The sequence below is a fragment of the Hypanus sabinus genome, chromosome 10 (assembly GCF_030144855.1).
Source record: "Hypanus sabinus isolate sHypSab1 chromosome 10, sHypSab1.hap1, whole genome shotgun sequence".
Lineage (NCBI taxonomy): Eukaryota > Metazoa > Chordata > Chondrichthyes > Myliobatiformes > Dasyatidae > Hypanus > Hypanus sabinus.
Window position 1 is genome coordinate 17,073,502 of NC_082715.1, and position 23,081 is coordinate 17,096,582.

At 41.2% G+C, this 23,081-nt stretch overlaps 2 protein-coding genes across 3 annotated transcripts in view; one reads left to right on the forward strand and one right to left on the reverse strand.

Moving 5' to 3' along the window:
• Positions 1–10,023, reverse strand: part of LOC132400471 (BSD domain-containing protein 1-like) — a 30,946-nt gene extending 20,923 nt beyond the window's left edge. For both annotated transcript variants that reach the window (XR_009514262.1, XM_059981459.1), the window contains exons 1-5: positions 9,610–10,023; positions 9,472–9,520; positions 2,512–2,628; positions 861–1,028; positions 719–773 (exon numbers count right to left, since the gene is read on the reverse strand). Coding sequence is in view for 1 of the 2 variants with exons in the window: in XM_059981459.1 (XP_059837442.1) it covers positions 719–773; positions 861–1,028; positions 2,512–2,628; positions 9,472–9,520; positions 9,610–9,620 (400 nt within the window). In the remaining variant the exon portion in view is untranslated. The remainder of the gene's footprint in view (positions 1–718; positions 774–860; positions 1,029–2,511; positions 2,629–9,471; positions 9,521–9,609) is intronic.
• Positions 10,024–10,144: 121 nt separating this feature from the next.
• Positions 10,145–23,081, forward strand: part of tube1 (tubulin, epsilon 1) — a 30,134-nt gene continuing 17,197 nt past the window's right edge. The window contains exons 1-8 of the mRNA XM_059981461.1: positions 10,145–10,268; positions 17,208–17,281; positions 18,138–18,190; positions 18,413–18,473; positions 19,228–19,343; positions 20,981–21,102; positions 22,260–22,447; positions 22,651–22,817. Of these exons, the coding sequence (XP_059837444.1) occupies positions 10,244–10,268; positions 17,208–17,281; positions 18,138–18,190; positions 18,413–18,473; positions 19,228–19,343; positions 20,981–21,102; positions 22,260–22,447; positions 22,651–22,817 (806 nt within the window). The 5' untranslated portion in view covers positions 10,145–10,243. The remainder of the gene's footprint in view (positions 10,269–17,207; positions 17,282–18,137; positions 18,191–18,412; positions 18,474–19,227; positions 19,344–20,980; positions 21,103–22,259; positions 22,448–22,650; positions 22,818–23,081) is intronic.

Genomic DNA, 23,081 nt, shown 5'->3' on the forward strand with positions numbered 1-23,081 from the left:
GAGGCATGTGAAGCCATGGAAGTAGGTGGTGGATGGTTGTATGAGCAGCTGGCGCAAATCACAAGTCTACTGACAGCAGGCAGACAATCTCTGAAGACTATTGATCATGGTTAGGCTCACTTGTCTTGTAAAGACACTGCCCAGAACAAAGCAATGGGAAGCCACTTCTGTAGAAAAATTTGCCAAGAACCATCATGGTCATGAGAGCATGACCACCTGTGTCAAACAACGCGGCACATAACGATGGTGATGATGATTTAGATGGAGGAAAACAGAACCAAGCAAACCACTGCTTTTCTCCGTTTGAGTATTAGTGATGAACAGCACAGAAAACAATCGGGTAGCAAAAGCTAGAATGTGGGAGTTGAAACCTTCGGAAGGATTATATTAGTTGCAGCACTATTATAGATTGGATATTTAAATTTTAATCATTTCAGTTTTAAATAATATTCCATATCCCAGGGATATGCTTTCAATAACTCTACAAGTCATGTTCTCAGTAGTATTTATTTACCTATTTATTTAATTTTGTATTTGCATAGTTTGTCTTCTTTTACACATTGATTTTCTGTCTTTGTGAGTGTAGTTTTTATTGATTCTATTGTATGTCTTTTTTCTACTGTAAATAACTGCAAAAAAAATCTCAAGGTTGTCTATACTGACATATACATTCCTTGATAATAAATTTACTTTGAACTTTAGATTAGATGTATCTTACCATCTGGTTTAGCACAGTATGTTGCTGGATCAGCCTGAAGATTACATAAGCGAACCTATGGAATACAAATATTCATTTTGAAATGGTTACCTTTTATTTAATTCCTGCTCTCCCATCCCATAATTACCAGCCACATGCGTACCTTAACGCCATCATAAGAGTCACCAAGTTTCAACTGAATGTCCTTGACTGTGCTCACATGAGGTGTGTGTGATTCTTCTACCACAGGGGCAAATGCTTCTGAGATGGCTCCAAGAAAACTTGAAAGCCCTTTGCTGACCCGATGGCATCCTTCTGAGGACTCCTCAACCTAGAAGAGAGGGGAAGTACCAACATAATTCCTACTGTTGTTCTACAGCAGGGGTTCTTAACCAGGGCGTCCATGGAACCCTCGGAGGCTTGTGAACTTAGATGGGGAAAATTTACATCTTTATTGTCACTAACCTCTAACTGAAATTTAGCATTTCCTCATTTACGAATATAGGCAGCAAACCTCAGTAATATTAGCCAAACCTGTGACATTTTCACCAATAAAATCACAGATATTTTCTTAATACTTTACATTTGATACAATAGAAAAGGTTCATAGGCTTCACCAGACTGCCAAAGGGGTCCATGGCATAAAAAAGGTTAAGAACCCCTGGTTTACAGTTAGTGTTACTTTGGTGACAAATGACTCTGGTCCTGATTACACACAAGAACAAAACTGACTGCAAATTAATTTCATGTGGTTGAAAAATCAATTATCCAAATGAGAGAATGTTACTGGATTCCTATTGATTTCCTATTTGATGTCACTGTATACTTCAAAACTCAGATTCATAAAGTTGCTATTACTTTGCCGTGGGACACAAAATACTTGGAAGATCTAACTACATTTTATTTTGGGTTTCAGGCAGCATGGTAGCATAGTGGTTAGCACAATGCTTTACAGTACATGTGACCTGGTTTCAATTCCCACCATTGCCTGTAAGGAGTTTGTACGATCTCCCTATGACTGCACGGGTTTCCTCTGGGCGCTCCTGTTTCGACCCATGAATGAAAGACATACTGAATAGTAGGCGAAATAGTCATTGTAAATTGTTCTGTGATTAGGCTTAAGTCAGGGGATTGCTGGGCGGCGCGACTCAAAGGGCTTGAAGGGGCCTATTCTGTGCTATATCTCAATAAATAACTATATATATGTCTGAATGAAACCTCTACATTTATTCATACACTCAATGGCCACTTCATTAGTAGCCACTGAATTTATATTCATGGTCTGCTGCTGTAGTCCATTCATTTCAAAGTTCGACATGTTGTGCATTCAGAGATGCTCTTCTGCACACCTCTGTTGTAACTAACTTACCGTCTCCTTCCTGTCAGCTTGAACCAGTCTGGCCATTCTCCTCTGACCTCTCTCAACAGCAAAGGCGTTTTTATCCATGGAACTGCCACTCACTGGATGTTTTTTTGTTGTTTTTCACTGTTAATTTACAGACCTTTGTATATGTAAATTCCAAATCAGCAGTTCCTGAGATACTCAGACCAACTCTTCTGACACCAACAATCATTCCACAGTCTAAGTCACATAGATCACATTTCTTCCCCATTCTGATGTTTGGTCTGATAAACATCTGAACCTCATGACCAGGGCTGCATGCTTTTATGTATTGAGTGGCTGCCACATGATTGGCTAATTAGATTCTTGCATTAATGAGCAGGTGTACCTAATTAAGTGGCCACTTAAAACAGTATTGTGCTTTTTGTAACAAATAATATTCAGTGGGTTTGCATATTGCCTATAAACTCACATTCAACTTTTCTTTGAATGCTAAAGCTGTGGCAGCAATAGTAGACACAGTATCATCTTGGATAACCTGTCTGAATTCGGCCAGGTCACACTTCAAAAGTTCCACGGCTTTTGCAGACTGTGAATTAAAAAGAAATTTAATTAAAGATTTAACTTTGAAATATACCGTAGTTCAACCTGAACACCTATACTCCCCTCAGTTCAGACATAACACCTTAGTAATATACTTGTTCCTTTCACTGAGAGCACCACCTTCTCATTACTGCATTCAGAGATGACGCATAGGACACTCTGTTTTTGCAACTACTTCTTCCCTACAGTTGTCAGAACACATGATAAACCCATGAGCATTAGCTCACTATATAGCTCTCTTTTTGCACGACATTTTGTATACATTGATTATTACAATTTATAGTATATTTTATATATTCCGCTGCTGCAAAACAGCAAATTTCATGACATTTTCCTGATAATAAATCTGATTCTGAATACAATATCATTGTGAAATCTGAATTTACCCAGTGATACTTTATTCTGACAGAATCAAAACTTTGACTTCTGTTTGAGGGCTGCTCAAATTCTATAACCGCTCTATCCACTCGGGCACTGTAGTGGCAAAACAAAACCACAGCCAAAACCCTACAAACTTGTTTACTTGCCTGATGTACCCTCAGCTTCAATAATTGCTCCTACTTTGAATCTTTCATTTGATCCTTTATTAGCAATTAGCAAGCATACAAACTTAAAGAGATGAAACTTAAGCGTACCCTCAGCATTACTGAGCTGTCAGTAAAAGGTATGTCATCCGCTGGTCCCAAGCTACAAACAGCCACAAAATAAGCATGAGTTGATAACTTATTCCCTTTGCTCTTAGCACACACCCAACTCTTGTGAATAGTTACCATAATAAACACACAACACAGAGTACAATGCAGATAGGGAACAGATGCCTGGCTCCCACAGATACTGATCAGTTGTATAATCTGAAACCACTTCTTGAAATGACCGCTTCAAAGCAGACTTAATGCAATCTCATCCCGGAAAGATTTCACAGAATTAACCATGCTTTTCACTGGGAACTTGCCTAATAAAGGCAGAAAATATTATATTGCTGTGAATGTGAATGTGTTCTTCAGTACAAAGGTAAAAGATCAAATGTTAATGTAATACAAATATTTATGGTAATACGCATCACAAGTATATGAACATCCTGGATCAAATACACTGGAAAAGATTATTTTCCTCAGTGACATGAAAAAATCTACAGATGCTGGAAATCTAAAGCAACACACAAACAATGCTAGAGGAACTCAGCAGGCCAGGCAGCATCAATGCAAAATAGTAAGCAGTCAACATTTTGGGCCAAGGCCCTTCATGAGGACCCAATGAAGAACCAGCTGTCCTGAAGAAGAGTCTTGGCCCAAGACGTCAACTGTTTAGTCTTTTCCATAGATGGTACCTGACCTGCTGAGTTCCTCCAGCATTTTATACGTGCTTTCCTCAGTGACTGTGGGTGCATAATCCTATAAGCAGGAACAATAATACCAGAGGAAGGATTTATACAAGTGGATGTGGTTACAATGGTGCAGCTAGTTGTGATGTCCCTTCATAGTCCCAACAAACTGGGTTCAATCACAATGTCCAGTGCTGTCCAGGTAGAATAGTCCATGTTTTCCTCGTGAGCCCAGAAGTTTCCTCCTTCACCCCTATGATGTGCAATTTGTAAATTGCCCGACTGCAAACATGAATGATTGATTCAAGGGTGTCAGAATCAGAATCTGGTTTACTATCACTCGGCATATGTCAGATATTTGTTGACTTCGTGGTTGCGGTACAATGCAAAATATAATAATAGAGGGGAAAAAACTGTGAAATACAGTAAGTATATGTATATATATTTATGGGCCAGCTGGTAGTGTCGTCGCATCAGCACTGGACTTGGCTGCATATGGCCGGGTCCCAACCTGGGCAGCAGCAATATCTCTGCATAGGAAAGCCCTGGCAATCTACTTCAGTATCTTGCCATGAAAACCCGGTGGATAACTGCACTATCCATAGGATCTCTGTGAGTCAACGGCACTCAACAAAAACAACTTATATATAAAATATTTAAATTAAGTAAGCGGTGCAAAAGTGGAAATTTTAAAAAAGTAAATAAGAGAAAATCTGCTGATGCTGGAAATCAAAGCAACGCACACAAAATGCTGGAAGAGCTCAGCAGGCCAAGCAGCATCTATGGACGTATTGGGCCAAGACCCTTCATCAGTACTTACAAAAAGTAGTACGGTAGTGTTTATGGGTTCAATGTTCAATGTCCATTCAGAAATCGGATGGCAAAGGGGAAGAAACGATGGGAAGATGAAGAGAATAAAGGAAAGGGATTAATTTAGATAGGTGTTTGGTAATCAGATTGACAAATACAATATATATTTTACCAAAAGCCTGTTTCTATTTTGTATGGCTGTAAGTCTTAAAGGAAATGTACTAAACATTGATGTATCCCTCAGTATTAGTCAATTAAGTATTTCCCATTAAAACTTGTTAAAATATAACAACTTCACAGTTCATTTTAATTTACTTTTCCATGCTAACACTCTATGATCCCAATAAAACTTTAGTTTGCTTATAATCATTCTGCCAATTAGTAAATATCATTATCAATGCCTCCTTCCTCTTTAAGGGTGGTGTCACACGGAAATCATATCTCAGTTAAGTTTGCAATTAGCTTTTGCTCCTTTATGTTTCTTTTCATCATGGAATATTAAGCAAGCATAGCAGTATCAACCTAGCAGTAATTAACTATATTGAAAGCTGTTTACAGCAATAATCTGGGTCTTTATTACATATATGGTACTGTGCAAAAAGTACAGTATATATGGCTAGGGTGCCTCCAAAGACTTTGGGCACAGTACTGTAGTATCTTTATGTATTGAACTGTACTGCAAAAAAATTAAATTTGATGACATGTACGAGTGATGATAAACCTGATTCTGATATGGGTCCATATTATGGATTGAGAATGGGAAGGGGACACGGTGAGGGGAATCATGGTTGGGAAAAGGGGAAAGGAGAAGGATGGAGTAGGAAGCACCACAGAGACCATACAATGATCAGTAAACCAATTGTTTGGAATCAGATTACCTTGCCTGTTGTCTCAGGGCTGAGTGTGTCTGCACCATGCCACCCCGCCAACCCCTGACATTCCTTCTCTGCCACCTGTCCCACACCCCTACAGTGTCCAAGACTTTTGCACAGTACTGCACAATCACTAAACATTATGCTAGACTAGACTTGGAGGAGCCGAGGGAAGTTCTGTGATTACAAGGATTTTTTTAAAAAGATCACAGAGATCAAGAGCTTGAGGCTACAGGGGGAATTTTAACTCAAGGCTATTTTTTTTAAATGAAACATTAACAGACGAGCATGAGTACCAGTACATTTCTCCAGAGATTATTTGTGAGGTAAGAACAACATATGGAATGATGTTGTCCACTGAAAGATGTTTGCAGCAATAATTTGCATTTTAATTTCTGATATAAAAGTGTAAAATTATCGCAAGACATCACTCATCTCCACACTAAGGTAATCCACTAAACAGCACATTCCTGGTACAAGTTCTCTTTCTATGATGATGCTATAGATTTATTACTCAGGAAACCACTTTATAACAGATATCTTTTCAATTCAGATTATAATCTGAATGGGTACACCGTAGATTTTCACATTTCATTTTGAAATTCTATCACATTCTGATCCTATTCCCCAGAGATTATTAATTAATTTGGCCTTGTTACACGTGATCAGATTTAAAACATGGTTAGGTCTACCAGTTTTTGTACTTGGAGTGGAAAAGATACAGAACAATTAGTGTTCACAATTAGATTAAGTTCCATTGATAATACATTCGGCGTCAGAAGACAAAACAATATTATTATCATCATAGAACACTACAGCACAGAAAACAGGACATTCGGCCCTTCTAGTCTGCTGAAATTTTATTCCGCTAATCCCATTGACCTGCACCCAGTCCATAACCCTCCAGACCTCTCCCATCCATGTATCTATCCAATTTATTCTTAAAACTTAAGAGTGAGCCCACATTTATCATGTCAGGTGGCAGCTGGTTCCACACTCCCACCACTCTCAGAGTGAAGAATTCCCCCTAATGTTCCCCCTAAACCTTTCCCTTTTCACCCTAAAGCTATGTCCTCTCATATTTATCTCTCCTAACCTAAGTGGAAAGAGTCTACTCACATTTATTCTGTCTGTACCTCTCATAATCTTGTAAATCTCTGTCAAATCCCCCCTCATTCTTCTACGCTCCAAGGAATAAAGTCCTGATCTGTTCAATCTTTCCCTGTAACTCAACTCCTGAAGACCCAGCAACATCCTAGTAAATCTTCTCTGCACTCTTTCAATCTTACTGATATCATTCCTATAGTTAGGTAACCAGAACTGCACACAATACTCCAAATTTGGCCTCACCAATGTCTTACACAACCTCACCATAATATCCCAACTCCTATACTCAATACTTTGATTTATGAATGCCACAATGCCAGGAGCCTTCTTTACAACCCTGTCTACCTGTGATGCCACTTTCAGGGAATTATGTATCTGAACTCCCAGATCTCTTTGTTCCTCCACACTGCTCAGTGCCCTACCATTTACTGTGTATGTTCTACCTTGATTTGTCCTTCCAAAGTGCACTACCTCACACTTATCTGCATTAAATTCCATCTGCCATTTTCTGGCCCATTTTTCCAGTTGGTCCAGATCCCTCTGCAAGCTTTGAAAGCCTTCCTCGCTGTGCACAACACCTCCAATCTTAGTGTCATCTGCAAACTTGCTGATCCAATTTACCACATTATCATCTGGATCATTGATATAGACAGCAAACAACAATGGTCCCAGCATAGATCCCTGAGGCACACCACTGGTCACAAGCTTCCAGTCTGAGAAGCAATCATACACTACCACTCTCTGTTTTCTCCCACACAGCCAATTTTGAATCCAGTTTACACCCTCTCCATGGATACCTAGTGTCTGAACCTTCTGAACTAACCTCGCATGTGGGACCTTGTCAAGGGCCTTACTAAAGTCCATGTAGACAACACCCACAGCCTTTCCTTCATCTACTTTCTTGTAACCTCCTCGAAAAACTCTACAAGATTTGTTAAACACAATCTACCACGCACAGTGCCATGCTGACTATCTTTAATCCAATCTCTCAGAATACCTTTCAATAATTTACCTACTACTGATGTCAGGCTCACCGGCCTGTAATTACTTTTGGAGCCTTTTTTAAACCACGGAACAACATGAGCTACCCTCCAATCCTCTGGCACTGCACCCGTAACTAAGGACATTTTAAATACTTCTGCCAGGGCCCCTGCAATTTCTACACTAGTCTCTCTCAAGGTCCAAGGCAATATCATATCAGGCCTGGGGGATTTATCTACCTTTATTCGCTGTAAGGCAGCAAGTACCTCCTCCTCTTTAATCTCTATATGTTCCATGACACTACTGCTTGTTTCCTTTCCTTCCATACACGCTATGCCAGTTTCTTGAGTAAATAGTAAAATGAAGTAAACAAGATTGAAGAAATATACACACAAGCTACTCTGCTTACAAATTCACTGCATGGAACAACTATTAAAAAGGAAGCTAGATGAATTAACCAAAGGAGGAATAATTACTGGATTAAAGGGAAAGACTAGGGGAGAAGGAGGGAAGATTAAAGAGTTTGGAGGAAAGAGTAAATAAATTAAATCAATTAAAGAAAATGGTGGTGCACTTAGTCACAATGATGTTTCTAGGTCCAAAAAATGGTTCAAGTTTTTGCTTTATATGTTTTTCTTATGACTGCAAGACCCTGTTGGACATTATTAATACAAAATACCCTATGCCAGGTTCATTAGTCATTATATTGTCTTAATAAACATGCACCTCACACTTAATGTCAACTTGTCAATTTTTATGTGGTGCCACTCAGGGCCTCGTGCTAATTTTATTCTGTGATTATTTGTGTCGGATTGTAACTATATGAATCGTACCCCTCCCCCCCCCCCCCCAGGAACGATGTTTCATTTCACTGTATACAGTACATGTGTATGGTTGGATGACTATAAACTTGAACTTGAGGTTCTTCAAAGTATCAGCAGAGATTTGGTGGGGTGAGCTGTTTAATTTCCATGAGTCTAAATCGTTTGTTCAACTGGACCCAGTACCCTAAACGCCACATGAACTTACTGATTAACCGTGAGGTATTTTCTGTCACAACTAAAGTAAACTTATTTAAAAGTCTATATACTGAGCCAATGAACTGTAATAGATTTATCTAACAAACAAATTGTTAATTAGTAGGTCTGTGTAATGCAGCAACATTCCCTCTTTAACAGGATTGATGAATACAAGCGTGTATTCAGTAAGAGAATAGGTGATTTTTAGTGACGTGGATCACAGTGAGGCTGGAAACGTTTTGGTTTAGCCTCACGCTTCTCCCGCTGAAACATATAGACTCGATAGCTCGGAAGATAAATTTGTGATGATGTTGGAAAGAATCTTACTTCAAACTACTCAAAATCTGGATGGGGGAAAACCAGAGTGCGACTGTGCTAGGAATAGCGGAGTGACGGTACAGCTGTCATCAAAACTACAGTATAGCATTTGTCTCCTTTACTTGAGTTAAATACCCGAAGACGAGGCATTAAAAAAGAAAAGAGAATGAAATCGATTTAAGGCCCGAAAAGCACTCTGACAGATCATCTCAGCAACAGATATAGGAAATGACTCATCATTGTCTCCAATTTACCGGAGCAATGCGGCGAGGCTCGCGCAAATAACAAAGATGACTATCGACACAAAGCGTAAATAAACAAGTTGTTAAAATGCTTAGCAAAGCCATTACCAAAATTATTGTACGATCATTCGGCGACGTGCGGTCAGAAATTTGATTTACCTTGGCTTTCGCCTTCGCGACGTTCTGATGAATCCAGCTTCCCCACCAGCTGTAATGGAATCAGTACAAGTGAATACAACAGTTTAATTGATAGCTATTTTGAACTGAGTTTAAAAGATATTTGAGGGAGACACCTACTTGTCCGCCATTCTTCGGGCACTGTGTTATATCTCCGACCATACAACCGTGCAATGACATCAGTTTGGGCTAGTTAGAGAGACTACATACGGTCAGTAACTTCGCGCTGCCATCTGGGGGCCCCAAATTCAGATATCACTGCCACCGTGGCAAAGAACATCTGACTGTACTGTATCCTGACTGAGGGCAAATAAGTCAGACAGGCACCAGCTCGTAGTTTTTTTTCCAGCCACGGAAAGTTGTTTGGCACAAAACCACTAGAAATAATTCCAATTAAAATTGATATTGTTCCGCAGGCCTGCGTATCAGCACAGAAAGTTCCGACTTACAGACATTTTCGCAGCCAGAAGAACTAGATTGTGAACAATTGTAGAGAGTGTCTGTGAGGAAACTGGTGCAAGCACGTAAATGATCAGAGTGGTGGGGGGTGAGCTGACAACTCGGGGAGAGGGAGAGGGTTTTTGCTCTCTGGTCACGTGCTGGGATTCCCCCCCTCTTGCCCCGCCCATGCCGCTGTCCCGGTTTCCAGGGCAACGTGACGTCAGACGCGGACGAAGCGGCGGCAGGCTGCCGAGCCGAGGGAAGTGGGTGGTCCGTTCGCGGAGAGGGGAGCTGTGCCCGCCGCCTGCACGCCATGACCCAGTCGGTGGTGGTGCAAGGTAAGCCCGAGCTCGGCTTGCTCGCCGTGCCCCGTCCGCTGGGGGAACCCAAGCTTGAAGCTCCAGCAAACTCTGAAGTTATTTCACAACCTACAGACTCACTTTCAAAGACTCTTTACAACACTTTTAAACTTGTACGGTTTGAATGAGAGGTGGCTTTATTCAAGCCTACGAAATCCTACCGGACTTGACGAGGTAGATGTTGAACTGTTTTCAGTAAAGGGGAGGATCACAAAGAACTAGTAATTTAAAACTGAACATCGATCAATACAGGCCTTTCGACCTATGACCTTTTAACCTACTCCAAAATCAATCTAGCACTTTCCTCCCATCATTTCTTCATCTCATGTCCTCTTTATTGTTTATTTATTTATTTTTTTCCTTTCGCATTTGCACAGTTTGTTGCCTGTTCACCATGTTGGTTGTAGTCTTTCATTGATTATAATGTGTTTCATAGGTTTACCTTGAATGCCCACAAGAAAATGAATGTCTTGGTAGTATTTGGTGACATATGTGTACTTTGAAATAGAATGTGCTAAATGCAGTCAGCAAGTCTCATAGCATTCTGTGGACAAAGAATAATATCGCTTGCCATGCTGAATTTTTTCACCAGATAGAATACATCTTACAGGGTCAGACGACACTCCAGCTATGGTACTGAGGACTTGTGCTCTAGAAGTTGGTCTGAAATGTCAACAGTTCCTCCAGCAGTTAGCGTGCGTTGCTTTGTGTCTCAGTGGTAGCACCCTCATCACACCGTCCACCCCCTTCACACCGAGTCAGAGGCTGTGACTTTTACTATAAGCTTTCTGAGTAGCTATAATATACCTGCCTTTACTACAACCACTCCTAGCCGTCTCTCCATGCATTCACTGTCATAACTATGTATCCTTTTATTCCCACTCACTGCCTCCTACCAATCAGCCAATGTTCTAACCATGCTAATAAGTTTCCCATAATATCATTGGCTCTTAACTTGGTAGCACCAGCCTCATGTGTGGCACCTTGTCAAAGGCTTTCTGAAAATCCAAATATACAACATCCACTGCATCCTCTTTATCTATCTTATATGTAATCTCAAGAATTCCAGCAGGTTCGCCAGGCAAGATTTTCCTTTGTCACGTGTCACCAAGTACTCCATCACCTCATCCTTAACAATTGACTCCAACATCTTCCCAACCACTGAGGTCAGGCTAACTGGTCTACAATTTCCTTTCTGCTGTTTTCTTCCTTTCTTGAAGAGTGGAATGGCATTTGCAATTTTCCAGTCCTCTGGCACCCTGCCAGAGTCCAATAATTTTTGAAAGATCATCATTAATGCCTCCACAATCTCTACCTCTTTCAGAACCTTAAGGTGCAGTTCATCTGGTCCAAGTGACTTATGTACCCACGGGTCTTTGAGCTTTTTGAGCACCTTCTCCCTATTCCCTGTTGTAACTGCGTTCACTTCTCTTTTCTCGCACCCTTCAACATCTGGAACACTGCTAGAGTCTTCCACAGTGAAGACTGATGCAAAATACTCATTTAGTTCATCTGCCATCTGCTTGTCCCCTGTTATTATCTCTTTTGCTTTTACATTTACTTTGACTTTTCTTGTTAGCCACGATTTTACTATTTTGCCATTTGAGTATTTGTTTTTGATATATATCTATTTTGCACCTTCCTTATTTTTCCCAGAAACTCACTCCATTGCTGCTCTGATGTCATCCCTGCCAGCATCTCCTTCCAATTTACTTTGGCCAACTCCTGTCTGATATCACTGTAATTTCCTTTACTCCATTGAAATACTGCTATGTCAGACTATCAAATTTCAAGTTGAACTCAGTAATATTGTCATATCTGTGTCCTATGGGTTCTTTTACCTTAAGCTCCCTAATCACCTCCAGCTCGTAACATAACACCCAATCCAGTATAGCTGACCCTCTAATAAGCTCAACAAAAAACTACTCTAAGAAGCTGTCTCGTAGGACTTCAACAAACTCACTCTTTTGAGGTCAATTACCATGCTGATTTTCCCAATCTACCTGCATGTTGAAATCTCCCATGACTATCATAACATTGCCCTTTTAACACCCTTTTCTGTTCCCCGTTGTAATCTGTAATCTACATCCCAGTTGCTGTTTGGAATCCTGGACAGTATTAATTGCCATCAGGGTCTTTTTACCCTTGCGTCATCCATGGAAGGAGCTGGTTTGTTGTCATCTTCTGTATGGAAAAAGACAGATTCACCCATGCGTGCTTGCGCTGTTGTTTGCCAAACCTCTTTGTTGCGAGGCTGGCAGTAATGGCCAAAGCTCTCCCGCTGAGGCAGGGAGTCCTGGGCCTGGCCCACCCATCTTCAAGTATGCTAGTTCTGACAATGTTCACAGGTGAGTGTTTGTGTGCAGACGTCTCCCACTATGACCCACCTCACTGCTGACCTCTGTGTAAAGGGAGCACTTGCTAAATGCAGTCAGCAAGTCTCATAGCATTCTGTGGACAAAGAATAATATCGCTTGCCATGCTGAATTTTTTCACCAGATAGAATACATCGTGCTGCTCGAGCACCTCGTCTCTTATGAGCTGGAGCAGGATCCCTGCCTTTGGATCAAATGACAGTATCTTGGAAGTTAGAGAGTTGAGGTGAGGGTGGCGAGTCGCTACTTCTGGAGTGGGGATTTCCTTCCTATTGTCCGGAAGTTCATCACAGTCAGTGAGGCTAGGAAGAGCTCATCGAGTCTTTTCTTCAACAGATTCAACAACAAAACTTCTTGCTCTTCGCCCAGCCGTCTGTGTCACACCTGCACGTCTTAAGTGTGAAAGCTGTAGTGCCATTGGTTGTGTTGAAGAAAGATGATTTAGCTGAAGACTAGTTGTTCAGATCATCCAAGACAACATACATCCTCATCCTTTTCTCACAGTGGCCTTCTGGATAGACATTGACAAGACAGATCTTCACACATTGAAGACTAGCAGAGTTTTCCCCACAGACAGTACAGGAACAGGTGGCAACTAGAGGGGAAGGGAATTCATCCTTCTCTCTGCCATTTTCTGAGGATGTGCTTGTATTGTTCTTCACTGACCCGGGAGGTGGGCTAACATGAAGAGCTGCAATGTGTTTGCTGCAGTCACATTCAGAGCACTGGATGAGAGCATTACAGTCCCTCGCCTGAAGAACAGCCACCGAAACATATGGAGTGCTCTTTAAGGAAGGCCCTTCACTCCTCTAGAGGTTTCTCCCTGAAGCCTCTACACTTCTGGAGAGGGTATGATTTCTGATGTAGAGAGCGCTGTTTGTTAGGATCTTCTAACATTTTAGAGTTATCCTTTTGGACAGCGTTGTCCACCTCAGTCTTGTGCGCCATGACAGGGCCTCCACCAGGTTTCTCTGACTTAAGTGGTGTAGAGGTGGTCACGATAAAGCTGGGATCATTTCATTTTGGCAATAGCCCGAATGAAACTAGAAAAGGAGAAGGTTAGGAAGCTGACTCCATTTTCCAGTTTGTGTCTGGTTCCTTGTGACATCCCCTTCTCCTGCAGACTAAAGGGGAGTTTCACCAAGATGCGACTAATTCCTCGTGCAGCATCAAGGTAAGACAGGCTAGGTAAGCAGCCTTCGGTTTTGGCTGCCTCCATCCCAGCTCTGGCAGACATTCGGGCTCCTTGTTGGAAATCTTGGGGAAGGACTCAAGTTTGTTGAAGAGATCGACTGGTAGCATTCTCCCAGTCTTTGCCAGACTAAACTGAGAGCATCACTGGGGTGTTTGATGTGAACTAACCTTAATCTTCTTGCATTCTGATGGAATTTCGGACGCTGCCATTCAGCTAGACGGGCTAGCCTTGTTTCATGTGGACAGGGATGCAGCTCTCTCCGATAAGACTCGCGGTGGTGGTGTGTGTGTGTTTACATCAACACGGAATGGTGTAAGAACTGTGTGCTGGTTTCCAGATACTGCTCATCGCTAGTGGAGTTTGTGGCTGTTAGATGCAGACCATTTCATTTGCCACGATAATTCACCTCTGTCCTTATATTCTGTGTCTACATTCCCCCCAACGCTAATGCTAAGGAGGTGCTCTGTGAACTGTATGGGGCTATTAGCGAACTGCAGAACACACACTCTGATGGACTGTTTATTGTCGCTGGTGATTTTAACCACGCAAACCTTAAGTCAGTGCTCCCCAACTTCCATCAGTATGTGGACTTTGCAACGACGGGGGAGAACGTGTTGGACCTTGTTTACACAAACATCCCCCGACGCGTACCGGGCAGAGCCCCACCCCCACCTCGGATACTCAGACCCACATCTCTGTTATGCTAATCCCAGCATACAGACCACTCGTCAGGCGCTCCAGACCGGTTCAGAAGCAGGTGAAAACCTGGCCAGCAGGAGCCATCTCTGCTCTTCAAGACTGCTTTGAGCACACTGACTGGTACATGTTCAGGGAGGCTGCAACCAATGGCGACTCTACAAACTTAGAGCAGTACACAACATCAGTGACCAGCTACATCAGCAAGTGCATCAACGACATTACTGTGTCCAAGACCATCACTACACGCGCTAACCAGAAGCCATGAATGACCGCGGAGGTGTGTGCGCTGCTGAGGACCCGCGGCGCCGACTTCAGAGCAGATGACAAGCAGCTCTAACAACAGCGAGGGCCAAACTGTCCCGGGCCATCAGAGGGGCAAAGCGTGCACACGCCCAGCTACTTCCAGGACAGCAGCGACATGTGGTGCATGTGGAAGGGCATCCAGGATATCACCAATTACAAGACAACATCACCTGACTGATGCCTCCCTCCCAGATGCGCTGAATAACTTCTACACATGGTTTGAGGTGGAGAATGACGTGGCAGTGAGGAAGTCCACCCCTCCTACAAATGATCAGATGCAGTGTCTCACCGTGGCCGATCTGACAAGAACCCTATGCAGGGTCAACCCACGGAAGGCTGCTGGACCAGAAAGCATTCCTGGTAGAGTGTTCAGAGGATGTGCAGACCAGCTAGTAGATGTTCTCACTGACATCTTCAACATCTCCCTGAGCAGCACCACCATTCCAACGTGCTTCAAGACCGCCACCATTGTCCCCATGCCGAAGAAGTCTTCAGTGTCCTGCCTAAATGACTACTGTCCCTTTGCACCATCTCGGATCGCAAGACCCTACAGCAGACAGTGAGGTTAGCTGAGAAGATTATTGGGGTCTCTCTTCCCACTATCACGGACATTTACACTACATGCTGCATCCACAAAGGAAACAGCATTATGAAGGACCCCCTGCACCCCTCATACAAACTCTTCTCCCTCCTGCTGTCTGGGAAAAGGCTCCGAAGCATTCGGGCTCTCACGACCGGACTATGTAACAGTTTCTTCCCCCAAGCTATCAGACTCCTCAATACCCAGAGTCTGTACTGACACCTTACTGCCCTATTGTCCTGTTTATTATTTATTGTAATGCCTGTACTGTTTTTGTGCAATAATCTGCAAAGTTACTGAAGCTACATTTACACATTCTAGCCTATTCACTGAGGCCTGTTTGGGTTTTGCCAGAATACGGACTCCTTCACAGCTTTCCCAAATGTAGACTAATAAGTTAAATCTCCAAAGGTGAGTTTAGAGTCATAGAATACAACAGAAAAGAAACAGGCCATTTGGCCCATCTAGTTAGTGCTGAACTATCATTCTTGCATAGTCCTATTGACCTGCACCTGAGCCTTAACCCAATCATTTCATCCCATTCATGCCCTGACCAGTCAAGACTCTATCAACCTCTGCCTAGAATATCCATACAAGCTTGGCCTTAGTAGTTGCCTGTGGCATTGAATCCCACAGATTTACCACCTCTGGCTAAAGAAATTCCTCCTCATCTCTGTTCTAAAAGGATGCCCCTCTATTTGGAGGCTGTGTCCTCTGGTCTTAGACTCTCCCACCATAGGAAACATCTTATCTACATCCACTGTGTCAAGGCCTTTACCATTCAATAGATTTCAATGAGGTCATCACGTGTTCTTCTGCATACCAGCAAATACAGACCCTGAACCATTGAACACTTTTTATATGACAAGCCATTCAATCCTGGAGTCATTTTTGTGAACCTCCTTTGAACCCTCCAGTTTCAGTACATCTTTTCTAAGATAAGGGGCCCAAATGCTCACAACACTCCCAAGTGAGGCCTCACCAGTGCTTTATAAAGTTTCAACATTATATCCTTTCTTTTATATTCAGGTCCTCTTGAGTCATTGCTCCTTGTAGATGTCCTGGGTACTATGGAGGCCAGCATCTGTGATGGAGTTAAGTTTACAACTCTCTGCAGCTTTATTTTGATCCTGGGCAGTGCCCGCCCCTCACAAGGCAGTGATGCTGCCAACTCGAATGCTCTCCATGGTACATCTGTAGAAATGTGCAAGTTTCTTCGATGACATCTCGCCGAATCTCCTCAGACTCCTAATGAAATATTGCTGCTGTCATGCATCAGTCTTTGTAGCTCCATCGATATGTTACTTCCAGGTTAGATCCTCAGAGCCAGTGACTCCCAGGAACTTGAAACTGGTCACTCTTTCCACTTCTGATCCCTCTGTGAGGACTGGTGTATGTTTCTTCATCTTACCGTTTGTGAAGCCCACAATCGGTACTTTGACCCTACTGACAGAGTGCAAGGTTGTTGCTGTGACTCCACTCAGCTAGCTGCTACATCTCGCTCCTGTCCACCCTCTCGTCATCATCTGAAATTCTGCCAACAACGGTTGTATTGCTCACACATTTATAGAAGGCATCTGAGCTGTGATAGGAGGTATCACTGACACCATGCAGTGCTTGCATTTCAATAACCTGTTAACCAGAAAAGGCTCCCTTTATTCTTATTCTCACTTGCTGTCTCCTGCTACTTCCTTAATGTTGCTGTATGTCGTACTACCAACTTACTAATAAAATCCAGACCCTCACAGCATCATTTTCGTTTTCAGTCGGCCAGTGTGGCAATCAGATCGGCTGCCGATTCTGGAATTTGGTTCTCCGGGAGCATGCAAACATCAACAAGGTAGGAAAGCGAAGTGTAAGTGGTGGGGAAAGGAAGGTTAGCGTATCAATCCGGTGAGATAACAGAGGGTTTTTTTAAAGTAAATTTGTGTTTAAATACAAACAGTAACGGCACCCAACAAAGACAGCTAATTGTATAGCAAATATTTACTTCCATGGCTTCAGTGATGTTGTGAGTAGAAACAAGGAAGGAACAAAATGTGCAGGCGGAGGTGGATAATGAAATTTTGAAATGATAATATCTGGGTGATTACCTTCAGAATCAGAGTCCCTCTGGTATTTACTTTGGCACGAATCAGTCTACCACAGTGGGCTACTTTTCCCAAGTCGCTTGGAAAACCAGGTATATTGCCTGTACACTGATATATGCACATGTATTTGTACAGTTATGACACAAATTAGAAAAATAATAGTTTTTGATGCAGCATGTAGACTTGATGTATGTTTTTGATGTACAAGGCTTTTAATTATATGTAATAATATTTGCAAAACAGGACACTTTCAAGATTATAATATATATTTCAATATTTGGTACCGATGGTTTGCAGTGATCTGAGCACGATTGTATAATATCAGTCCTTCTGTGAATACCATTAGAATCATAGAGCAACCATGCTCTGGTTTTCCCTTTTTGCAATATATGGTTGTAATCTTTATTACATCCTTTTTAAGAATCTTTGTCAGAATAATTGTTCAGATTCTTCCTGATGTTGCAGCCTCAATTTTAGTGAAAGATTGATGTTTGTTTGCTGTTCCAATTAGTTACAGGAAGATGCTGGTCAAATTTTGTAATAGATGAGTTGGATTTAAATTGGATTGCAAAATATTTTATTATTTGTTCTGTGTTTTCAATTTAGAAAGGTATCTATGATGAAGCTCTCAGTAATTTCTTTAGAAATGTGGACACAAGGTAGGCAATATAATTTTGCAAACAGTTTTTAACATTAAAAATATGAAACATTTTGTTGACCTAGTTGATTGAGAATAAACTTTAAGTATTACTTCTAATATACATTAAATAACATGTAACAGGAAATTAATTTTCAGATAGCATAAAGGAATATGTCTACAGCTATGTTACTTCATTACTTAAAAAGATATAGTCCCATTTTATGGACCAATTATTTTACAGATATACTGATGGAGGCGGTATAGATCTAAACAAAGGACTAATAAGAACGCTCAAAGCTCGGGTAACATTTTACATTAATTTTAAAGTACAATTATAGTGGTGACTTTAAATTAGCAATGTAATCATTTTCTAATAGACAATTAACATTTCTTACTACAAGATAAATTTATGCTGAAATTCTTAATGAGAGCAATGATGTAAATAATGCTACATAGTATTGCTAAAATATTAAGTTTAGATCTTAATCTTTACCTTACCTCTTTGCCAAAGTGTAGTGTCATTTAATTTAAACTATTCAGCTCGTTCTTGAGTTACATAGGGCTCGATTAAGACTACATCTTGAGAACTGGGAATAATATCAGATCCAGTTTAAAAGGATGATGTTAATGGAAGCAGTTCAGAAAATATTTATTTAAATTAATACATGAAATGGATCTGTTGGCTTATGATGAAAGATTGGACCATCTGGATCCTATCCACAGGAGTTTAGGAGAGGAGACTTGATTAAACTAATAAGATCCTGTGGTATCTTAACAAGGTGGATGTGTGGAGCTTGTTTCCTCTTGTGGAGGTTATCTCTGGATCTTGAGTTAACTGTTTTTAAGTAGGAGATCACCAATTTAGGACAGAGATGAGGTAACTCCCTTCGAAAGTCAATGGGACAGAGTCTTGGACAGGGATAGATAATTGAGAGATAGGGAGTAGGCTGGAGGGGCTGAATAGCCTAGAACTGCTTCTAATTTGTTTATCTCAGTTACATCTGGTTGATTTGTTAAGTGTAATTAGACTTACTGAAAATATTCTTTCCTTTTTAGGCGGTACTCATTGACATGGAAGAAGGTGTCCTTAATGAATTACTTCAGGGTCCATTGAGAGATGTTTTTGACAATAAACAGCTGATATCAGATGTATCTGGTTCAGGTAACAATTGGTAAGAAAACCTGTGGCCAGTGCTTGTGGAAGTTCATTCCTCCGGTCCATAACATTGCTGGTCTAACTGGACTTTCTAAGTCCTAGTCATTGAGTTGTAGAGTTGCATTTCCACATGAAATTGGCTGTTTAACACAATGGAGACTGAAATAAAGAACATACCAATGAACTAAAATCATTGATTTGTAGTTCCTGCATCACTTTTACTAATTTGAGATCCCGCCCCTCCATTTCAACTCCACAGTATGGTGGCTTGCAATATCACTAAACTTCCCACAACTTATGGACTCACTTTCAAGGCCTCTTTGTCTCATGTTCTCAGTATTTATTGCTTATATATTATCAATATTTTTTTATTTTCTGTTTCCTTTTGTACTTGCAGATTTTTTTTTGTGTTTTGGTTGTTGTCTTTCATTGATTCTGTTGTGTTGTATTTACTATGATTACCCACAGGAAAAAAAGAAAATGAATGTCGGTTGAATATAGTGACATGTATGTACTTTGATAATAAAGTTACTTTGAACACTGCAAATTTTTATTATTTCCCTTTACATTTTAGTTTTATTCTTATAATATCATGCTGCGACTGTACAGGGTACTGGTGAGGCCGCACCTGGAGTACTGTGTGCAGTTCTGGTCTCCTTACTTGAGGAAGGATAGGCTGGCTTTGGAGGCAGTGCAGAGGAGGTGCACCAGGTTGATTCCAGAGATGAAGGGGTTAACCTATGATGTGAGATTTAGTCACCTGGGATTATACTCGCTCATTCAGAAGAATGAGAGGGGATCTTATAGAAACATACAAAATTTTGAAAGCGATAGATAAGATAGAAATAGGAAAGTTGTTTCCATTGGTAGGTGAGATTAGAACTAGGGGACATTGCCTCAAGATTCAGGAGAGAAGATTTAGGACAGAGATGAGGAGAAACTGTTTTTCCCAGAGAGTGGTGAATCTGTCAAATTCTCTGCCCAGGAAAGCAGTTGAGGCTTCCTCACTATCTAATTGTATCTAATTGTATTTAGGTTTTTACATAGTAAAGGAATTAAGGGTTATGGGGAAAAGGCAGGTAGATGGAGCTGAGTTTACGGACAGATCTTATTGAATGGCGGGGCAGGCTCGATGGGCCAGATGGCCTACTCCTCCTCCTCATTTCTTATGTTTTTATGTCTTAAGACAGTAAGACATAGAGGCAGAATTAGGCCATGCGGCCCATCGAGTCTGTTCCACTTTGGTTGATTTATTATCCCTCTCAACCCTATCTCCCTGCAACCCTGACAAATCAAGAATTTATGAACCTCCACTTTAAATATACCCAGTGACTTGGCCTCCACAGCCATCTGTGGCAACAAATTCCACAGATTCACCACTCCCGGGCTAAAGAAATTCCTCCTCATCTCTCTTCTAAAGGAACATCCTTCCATTTGTACAGGATAAGAAAAAAAAGATTACTGAGCTGTTAGAAGTAATGGTGATCATGGCAGGAAGCTGGCTGGTAAGTGAAGAAGGATTTACTGGTAATTACTTGTTTTCCCTTAGCTGTGTCTGAGCATATTAATGATGGAACATATTATAAAATAATATTCCATAACTTAATGTTCACAAATCTGGCTGATTGTTGTATTTTCTTTTTTCTTCTACAGGGCAGTGGGGTACAAACAGTACGGCAAACAGTACCGGGACCAAATTGTAGATACACTTCGAAAAACAGCTGAACACTGTGATTCTTTGCAATGTTTCTTTTTAATTCACTCAATGGGTGGAGGTGAGTCTTGCCTGTTTACAATGCGCTACCTTCAAATAGCCTTTTATTTTTGAAAATCAAAAGCTGCAGATGCTGGAAATCTATAAAAAGCAGAGGATGCTATGAACACTCAGCAGGCCAGGCAGTGTCAGCGGAAAGTGAAACATTAATTTCATTTCTCTTTCTACGGTGTTTCTAGTTTAAGCTACGACTGTGCCCAGCAGCTCATGGAATCTGAACGGGATTCATAGTATTTATTATCAAAGTGTATATGTTGTGTACAACTCCTAGATTCATCCTCCCACAGACAACCATAAACAAAGAAACACTGTGGAACCCATTCAAACATAGTTTGTAGTTTAGAAGAAAGAAACTTCCCAGAGCCTCTGGGTTACAGGTGGGGTTGGAGGGAGTGGTGGGTTGCTTTCTTGGAAAAAGTTCCATATCCACAACATGAAGCTACAGGATCTATACGTGTATCAAAAAGTGTGAGTTGAGAAACATAGATTTTGTTGTTTTTTTTCCACATAAATTCTGTATATCACATTTTTTGAGCAGTGTGATTGGTGGATTCTCCAAGGGCTAATTTCTGTTACCCAGACAACAAGTGCAGATGTGCCTGTACTTCTAAACTGAGCTTGCAAAATAAAACAAATTTCTGACACAAGATTTTCCGCATCTGTAGCTTTTTCATTCTCTGTCAACTGTAACTTCGATCATTTGTTTTGAGCAACAGGAATATAAATATGACTTGTAATCGAAGTTGAGAAATAAAAGTTTTAACAAGAATTGCTTTATGTTTAGAGTCATTGAAAAGCACAGCACAGAAACAGGCAGTTCGGCCCATCTAGTCCATGCCAAACCATTTAACCTCCCTACTCCCATCAACCTGCACCAGGTCCATAGTCTCCATACCCTTACCATCCATGTACGTATCGAAACTTCTCTTAAGTATTGAAATCAAGCTCACATGCAGCACCTGTGCTGGCAGCTTGTTCCACTCCCTCAACCCTCTGAGTGAAGAAGCTTCCCCTCATGTTCCCTTTAAGCTTTGCACCTTCCACCCTCAACCCGTGACCTCCGGTTGTAGTCCCACCCAACCTCAGTGGAAAAAGCCTGCTTGCATTTACCCTACTTATACCACTCAAAATCAAAACTCCATTTGTGTTTTTTTTTAGGAACTGGTTCTGGATTAGGTACCTTTGTTCTGAGCCTCTTGCAGGATGAATTCCCGGAGGTTTACAGATTTGTTACTTCTGTCTACCCTTCTGCTGAAGATGATGTTATTACCTCTCCCTATAATAGTGTTCTCGCCATGAAGGAGCTGACTGAACATGCAGATTGTGTTTTACCTATTGAAAATCAGGTAGGTACAGGGTTTATACCTGGACATGGTACAATTACAAATTCATATTGGACCTTTAGACACAACGTTGGGCTACAAAACAGTTTGATTTCTTGGCTGTCGTAACCATCTTGTTTCCCGATTACATTCATGTGGTTAATTTTTGAGGAGGATGCCGCATTTTAAAAAGGCAGATTTACTAATCTTACTGTTTCTAAATCTAGTCCTTGGTGGACATAGTCAACAAAATCCAGCAGATGGCCAGTGGCAAAATGGCATCAGTGAAAATGAAAAGTACTCTGATCTCTAGTCAGAGTGAGGCCAAAAGGCAGGAAAAGCCATTTGACGCAATGAACAATATTGTTGCTAACTTGCTTCTGAACTTGACCAGGTGAGTGACACATTATATGCATTTCTATAGACAAAGATAAAGCAGTGGATATACATTGTATCTATATGCAGAGAGGGGGTTAATTCAACAGTGACAATACTATTCAATTCAGCAGTGACAACAGCTGCTTAAGAAGAGCTAATCTGTCCCAAAAATTGCTGAACAACTATTATTGATGTACGATAGAGAGCATACTGACATAGGGAATAACAGTGTGGTACTCTTGCTGCAGCAAGACAGACCACAAAGCACACCAGCGGGTGA